The sequence below is a fragment of the Salvia miltiorrhiza genome, chromosome 4 (assembly GCF_028751815.1).
Source record: "Salvia miltiorrhiza cultivar Shanhuang (shh) chromosome 4, IMPLAD_Smil_shh, whole genome shotgun sequence".
Classification (NCBI taxonomy): Eukaryota; Viridiplantae; Streptophyta; class Magnoliopsida; order Lamiales; family Lamiaceae; genus Salvia; species Salvia miltiorrhiza.
This window is the reverse complement of record NC_080390.1, coordinates 44,716,286-44,723,548: the sequence shown is the minus strand read 5'-3', so window position 1 is coordinate 44,723,548 and position 7,263 is coordinate 44,716,286. Positions and strand designations below refer to the sequence as shown.

At 37.7% G+C, this 7,263-nt stretch overlaps 1 protein-coding gene and 1 long non-coding RNA gene across 2 annotated transcripts; both read right to left on the bottom strand.

Moving 5' to 3' along the window:
* Positions 1 to 1,615: 1,615 nt before the first annotated feature.
* On the bottom strand, positions 1,616 to 3,961 carry LOC131021910 (probable inactive receptor kinase At1g48480). Its single transcript, XM_057951248.1, has 2 exons — positions 2,491 to 3,961; positions 1,616 to 2,402 (listed from the first exon to the last, which is right to left on the bottom strand). Exons 1-2 carry the CDS (start codon positions 3,677 to 3,679, stop codon positions 1,828 to 1,830), a joined length of 1,764 nt encoding a protein of 587 aa, XP_057807231.1. The 5' UTR covers positions 3,680 to 3,961; the 3' UTR covers positions 1,616 to 1,827.
* Positions 3,962 to 5,689: 1,728 nt separating this feature from the next.
* LOC131021956 (uncharacterized) lies at positions 5,690 to 6,825 on the bottom strand. Its single transcript, XR_009101106.1, has 2 exons — positions 6,278 to 6,825; positions 5,690 to 6,088 (listed from the first exon to the last, which is right to left on the bottom strand). It is a non-coding gene; the product is annotated as an uncharacterized LOC131021956 (long non-coding RNA).
* Positions 6,826 to 7,263: the final 438 nt, after the last annotated feature.

Below are 7,263 nucleotides of genomic sequence, written 5' to 3'. Positions count from 1 at the left end.
TTGTGAAAGCTGGACATGATGCTCGCTCGGAAATTATGTACGTGCCCAAAAACATATAAAGATGACCATTATTTCATTGTCAAAATTTAAAGCTGTTGATTTCTCTTTTGTAAAAGAGAGTCGAATAAATACTCCTTTTCCTTCATCTAAACAAAGCTAAAAACAATTCCCCTCTAGATTTAATACCTCAGTTTTTAAGTTTATACGAATTTATATAGAAATCCATCTGAAATCTTGTAAACAAATTTAGAAAATTAACTTATTATAATTGAAAAAACATTATGTTTAGGATTTAGTAAGAAATTCTTCAAAAAATTGTACATAAAAATTAAAAAGCTTATTTTTATTGGAAAATATTATACTAATTGAAAAGCATCATTTTCATGATTAAGTTACAATTTTTTTAACGTTGATTGTAGGTTGTTCGAAGAATTTTATCTACATTCTAAAATGTTAATGTTGATGTATGTTAAGTTTTGTAATGCTCGGATTTTAAGTATTTTAATTTTCAAGTTATGGAAAAATAATTAGTGGGAAAACGATATTATAAATAGAATAATAGAAGAGTTGCATTAATCTTATAGATAGAAATTATAGATAGGTTCAACCAGGGGGCTTAGCCCACTGGCCACCGGATCCTCACTTAAGTGAAGTGACCCGGGTTCGATCTCTTTTGGGAGCGAATTGGAGATTGGAGATATAAGGTGAATTTCGGGTTCGATTTTGGTGAATGGGAGAGATAAGGTGGTTGCTTAATTATAGATAGGTTCGGTGACTAGAAGTAGAAGAATGGCAGTTGCTTAATTTTTTATAGAGCCAAGCAGAACAGCATAATCACATGGTACAGCCATTGTCTTGTTAGATGGTACCATCATAAAGATTAACCAAAACCATTAATGAGAGAGAAAGAGTATATGAACATATAGAACTTGAGAAATGAAAATCTTGGTATGGAAGAAAGAATCTGTAATGTTAAATTATCCACCAACTCAACAAGAATAATTTGACAGGTTCTAATCTTAAGATATGATAGAGTTTAATGTATTTCCAACACTGACGAGAAATACAAAGACGTATATAACAAACATTTTTTCTCACAACTGGAGACACATACAAGTGTGCGAATTTTTATTTGACAAAATTAGAAATTCTATTAAATCACTTTTTATTATTTATTTGTGGATTTCTCTGCAAACTCATACAGACAGACACTCTTCCTCCGCTCTATTTAAATTCTAATTGCCATTCATAATTTTGATTAGGGATTATTAAACTATAATTGAGAATTCATAAATTCTAATTGAAAGTTAGTTCATTTTAATTGAAACCATAATCAACCCTTTACTCACTCATAATTGATAGATAATTACTGATTAATTAACACTTAATGAATGATTAATGCTTCACGATAAAAGTTTAAGAACTCAAGCCAAAATTGACGGACTCCATTGAACCGAATGAAAATTCGAGTATTCATATCTGTATAAAAGCAAACAAAAAAAAATGAAATTAAGTTGGAACTTTTTTTTTTGGTTAAACCTTAATAGTGTTTTTGCTATTAAAATAGAGTATCTCCTCTGCACAATGTGTAATATGTTACGACATGAAATACAAAAATTAAAAGTTTGTGAATTAGATATAAATAAACTCACGATTCTGAATCCCAGAAGAAATCAAATACTGTAGGTTACAAGGCAATCAGGAGAGACGTATGTATATAGACTATAAGAAGCAGCAATAGGTGAAAAGGAAAGGAAAAAAAATGTGAAGAATTCATAAATAAAGAAAGAAAGAATGGAAGTTTGCATATATGAGTGGAGCAGAGTTTTACTCGTGGTGAGCAATATGAGTGGGATGGTGCGTATTGAGCAGGTGCATCTTGGCCGTGATGTCGGGCATGGAGGGACGGTTATCCGGATAGGGAGCGGTGCAGTCAAGCCCAAGCTGCAGCAGCTGAACCATTTCCTCCTCCACATTCCCATACCTAAGCAGCTGCACGTCGAACACTTTGGACGTCCAGTCCTGTTTGAGCACCGACTGCACCCACCGAGGCAGATCAACGCCGTCCTCGTTCGGCGCCTTCCCCGTCACCAACTCCAACACCAACACTCCGAAGCTGTAAACATCTGCCTTGTGCGACACTTTGTGAGGATCAATCACCTCCGGCGCGCGGTACCCAGCCACCCGGTGGCTCGGAGTGGCGCTACTGCCAAGCTGAGCAAGCCCGAAGTCGGAGACGCGGGCCTCGTATGAGTTTGTGAGGAGGATGTTGGATGACTTGATGTTGCCGTGAGAGGTGGATGAGCCCTGCGAGTGAATGTGCGAGATCCCTTGCGCAGCGCCCAGCGCGATTGCTACCCGAGTTTCCCAATTCAACGCCGCCCTCCCACCTTCCTTGTTGCCTACAATTCATTCCATTTACACTTTTTTATATAAAAACTCACCAAATTAAGGAAACAGATTCATGTAGTAAGAGTGTATGAGCATGACCATGTAAGAGAGCAGACAGGCTCCCCATGGGCAAGAAATCGTAGACGAGGAGCTTCTCTTCCCGATTGTAGTAATAAGCCCTGAGGGGGACGAGATTGGGATGATCCATTCTCCCAATCTCTTCCATCTTCTCCGTCAACTCCTTCTCCCCCATCTTCACGTCTCTCAGCCTCTTCACCGCCACCGCCAGACCCGTCTCCAGCACCGCCTTGTACGCCGTCCCAAACGTGCCCTTCCCCAAAACCTCCGCAGAGGCCCTCAGCAATTCCTCCACATCAAAATCCCACCCTGTGTTTCCGAAGAAGACTAATCCCTTATCCCTCCCCTTTCTCCACCCGCCAATCTCCGCCTCCTGGATTTCGACTTCTTTCCCTTTACGATCCGCCCCTTTTCCACTTACCATTCTATACAAATACAAAATCAGCAATAAAATCAAAAAGAAGCCGATGACGGAGCCGATTACGATGCCGGCAATGGCGCCGGCGGAGAGCTTTTTCTTGGGTTTGTCGACGGCGCAGGAATCGAGCGGGGGGCCGCAGAGAGAGTTCCCGGCGAATGAGGATTTGGGTTTTCCAGCGAGGCCGCTGGGAATGGGGCCCGTGAGATTGTTATTGGAAACATCGAATTGTATTAAAGCGGGCAAGTTTAAGTCGGGAAGAGAGCCGGAGAAATGGTTGTTCTGCAAATACAGCGTTCCCAAACGGGTCAACTTGTTGAAGGACGCCGAAATTGGGCCGGAGAAATTATTATGCGCCAGATTGAGGCGCACGAGCGATTTCACGGAGAAGAGAGAATCGGGAACTCCGCCGATGAACAAGTTGTTCTGCATATAGATATTGCGCAGAGAATTGAGAGAGGAAAACATGTTCGCCGGGAGCGGGCCGGAGAGGGAGTTGAAACGGAGGCTGAGCGTTTGCAGATTGGTGAGATTGGAGATGGTGTTGGGCGGCAGCTGGCCGGAGAGCCCCATTCCGGGGAGGCGGAGCTCCACAACGGAGGAGTTATCTGGCGAGCAGATGACGCCGGCCCACGAGCAGGGGCTGGCGCTCGAGAGGTTCCACAAGAGGACGCGGCCGCCCACGGCGCTGCGGAGGGCTAGTAGAGCGGCTCTATCGGAAGCGATGTCCGGCGTCGCCAAGGGGAGGAGGACCACCACCAGGAAAAGGTGGTGGAAATTCAAAACGCCCATTTTCAAGAACTCGGCAAATACAAACCCCCGAATTTTTTTGTCAGATTTTTCGGGGATTTTGAGGAAGTAAGTCAAGGGAGATTCATGTTGTCTGCGCTCTTCTTCATGTATGAAAACTTACACTCTGGTTTTTGTCAGATTGAGAGAGAGAGAGAGAGAGAGGATACAAATGTAACGGAAAGAGAGAGAATGAGAGATTTGTGAGCTGGGATTTTGCGTTGTTAGTATTAAAACCCAATTGGAAACAGTAAAATACGATGATCCCCCATATTGATTATTGGGGCATCCTCACTGCCCCCAAAAATAATTAATTGAAGAAAATCCTTCCTTGTATTTACTTGGTATCTTATATTTACCAACTTCATTATATTTTATTTCCTTTTGTAATTTTATATTTGAATTGGAATTAGAAGGAATTGTATACAGGTAAAAGGAAATTAATAGCGAAGGCTATTGGGATGAAACGGCATTGATACTTTTAACAGTTTTATATGATGTATACATATGGAATATGCATCTTACCGTAATTTCTCACCTCAATTTTTCGCAAGAAATTATTGTGTAGATGCTATACTCAGTATATGCATTCAATTCTTTTTCATATGAACTTATCTTTAGGTATATTTATATTTTACTTCAAATAAAAAATCTTTAGGTATATTTCGTATGTTATTATGCCAAATTGCAAATAAGTATTTAGCATGCTTTCAATGAATGTTGTATGACAATTACTGTCTTTCTCCATTCTATAACGTAAATCGAATGTTCTTTTTTATGATGATATAAATAGAAATAATATACGCATGGTCATTTTAAAAAAGAAAATATAATATTTGACCACTAATTAGAAAAACGCAAAATTTGATCATTTTTTACGTTTTAGGATTGTTCTGTCCTTAATTAGGGCAGACCAGATTTGGGTCGAATTCGGGTTTAAGTGCGGGTTAGACACACATGACACTATTAGTGCCATATATTCAGTGCTGCACGAATGATACATATGGTCATATTAGTGTCATTAGTGTCATATATTTGTGTGCTGATATTATTTAAATGAGTACAGTTATATGACCATTTTAAATACTTCCCCGTAGAGTTTAGATTATCATTTAGGATTTTGATTATCCATTTATGGTTTAGATTCTCCATTTAGTGTGCTGCAAGAATGATATTTATGGCCATATTAGTATCATTAGTGTCATATACTCTCTTATTGTTGCACGAATGGTACTTATGACCATGCTAGTGTCATATACTTAGATTATATATTTTTTCAAGAGTGGATTTTTAAAATGGCCACTTTGAAATAGTAAACTTAAAAATTGTCCACTAAAATAAAAACATAAAAAAATGGCCACTGTTACCAAAATACCCTTCCACATTAAAAATTAAAAAAATGACCACTTTACATCACCCCTTTAAAAAATCTCGCAATTCACAACCAATCGAATTCTCAACCAGAATTTTTTGTTTGTGAATTCACAACTAGTCGAATTCACAGCCAAAATTTAATTCACAACCAGTCGAATTCACAACCAAAAATTAATTCACAACTAGAATTTTTTGGTTGTGAATTCACAACCAAAATTTAATTCACAACCAGATTTATGTTGGTTGTGAATTCACAATCAGTCGAATTCACAACCTGAATTTAATTCACAACTAGAATTTATTTTGGTTGTGAATTCAAGTAGTTGTGAATTTGAGTTTTTAAAGTTTGAATTCACAACTAAAACAAGAATTTATTTTAATTGTGAATTCAAGTTTTAGTTGTGAATTAATAGATCTGGTTGTGAAGACAAGAATATTAAGTTGTGAATTTATAGATGTGGTCGTAAATTCAAGAATATTAAGTTGTGAATTCATATATGTGGTCGTGAATTCAAGAACATTAATCAATTTTATATTTCTCTAAGTATTGAAAAATGAACTTCTAATCCTAAAAGAATCACCAGATGAGAGAGAGATATTAAAATCTATTTCAAAACTTAAAGAGAGAGAAATCAGATATTTAAAACATAAGCAAATGAGAATTATTATTCACAAAAAAATAAAACTAAAAAATTGTACAGATAACAAAGCATCAATCCACAAACAACACAAGCAGCAATGATCTTTCTCAATTAATTCCTCGTATACCACACACAACCTCTCCAAAAATCAAATAAGTAGTAATCTCAAACTAAAATTATAGACTAAAAAAATTACATAATTCGACATAATTAGCATCACCGGAGAAATGGCTTCATCATCCTCAGTTCCGGCAACAAGTGATAGCTTCTGGCGGAGATCTTCTCATCGAAGCGGAACCAAGCGAAGGCGGTGCATTGAACAATATACATAATGAGAAAGCTTCCAATATGTGTTGATTCTCTCCAATATGATAATCTCGATATTCAACGCAAGAAACTTGGATGTCCAAACATTTCCACCAACACAATCCCCAAATACATAATTAGAGGAAGGAAAAACACTCAAATTCTCACATTCACAATCAACAGTTAATGTCATTCAATCTGTTTGAATATCAATTAAATACTCTCATCAGCAACACATCTTTTACATCTACCTATATAAACAAACCATAAGTTTGATTACCTATTCCTAGTAATTGCGAGAAGTTACTAGTCTCCAGCAGCTCCTTCGACTTCTGCTTGCACCCGGCGTTGCCGGTGTACACCTCGGCGTTCTCGCGGTGGGACTCGATCTGCTGCGACGACGACATCGCGGCGGCGATTTTGGGGGGCGGTTGCGTTTTGGGGGTTTTGAAAAGTGGTTGAAACTAAATGGGGATTCTCTTCCACGATTCTCCTAACCTCAAAATCGACAGTGAAGACCACAATTGACAACTATTTCGCTCAATTCCACGGAGTTCAGCAAACAATCCAGGAAGCATCTGACTGCATAATCCTCCTCAGAAACAAGCATCCAACAAACCGCAGCAACACAAAGCAGCACATCATCCTTTCCAGAATCCATCGCCTCTGGATTGAGTTTCTATCAGCGGATCATTCGTCGGAAAATCAGCAGGCGGCGGCGGCAGCACCGGGTAAAGAAGAGAGAGCGAGAGCGAGAGCGGAGAGAGAGCGAGAAGAGAAGAGACGAGAAGAGATAGGGATTAAGATTTCAGTCTTTTCACCCATTTATATAAAGGGGTATTTCAGTCTTTTCGCATAAAAAGTGGCTAAAATTTTATGTTTTTATTCTAGTGGCTAAAATTTATTTTTGCTATATAAAAGTGGATATTTTTATATATTGACACTTTTTTCAATTAGTGGCTAAATATTATATTTCCTTCTTCAAAATGGTTATTTCAAAAGTGCTCTCCTCGTATAAATATATAGAGGGGAGTATTATTTTTCTATATATATTATCACTATTGTAACAATTATTTACAAATATGGCCTGCAAGAGAGTGCATACGCATGCTCGTTTTCTTCTTCTTTTCTTTTAATGTTTTTCTAATTTAATTAATTTAATCAATTATTAAATCCTAATTATAGATTGAAAATTCAAAATTATGGATTATTAAAAATAATTATATATTCTAAATGCTTCTAGATTATTATATTATAATTAAAGAA

Excerpts from the sequence above, each read along its gene's own strand:
- LOC131021910 (XM_057951248.1), bottom strand. The coding sequence starts at position 3,679 with ATGGGCGTTTTGAATTTCCACCACCTTTTCCTGGTGGTGGTCCTCCTC. Across the intron at positions 2,403-2,490 it reads CCTGTCTGCTCTCTTACATG|GCAACAAGGAAGGTGGGAGG; the intron begins GTCATGCTCATA and ends AATGAATTGTAG.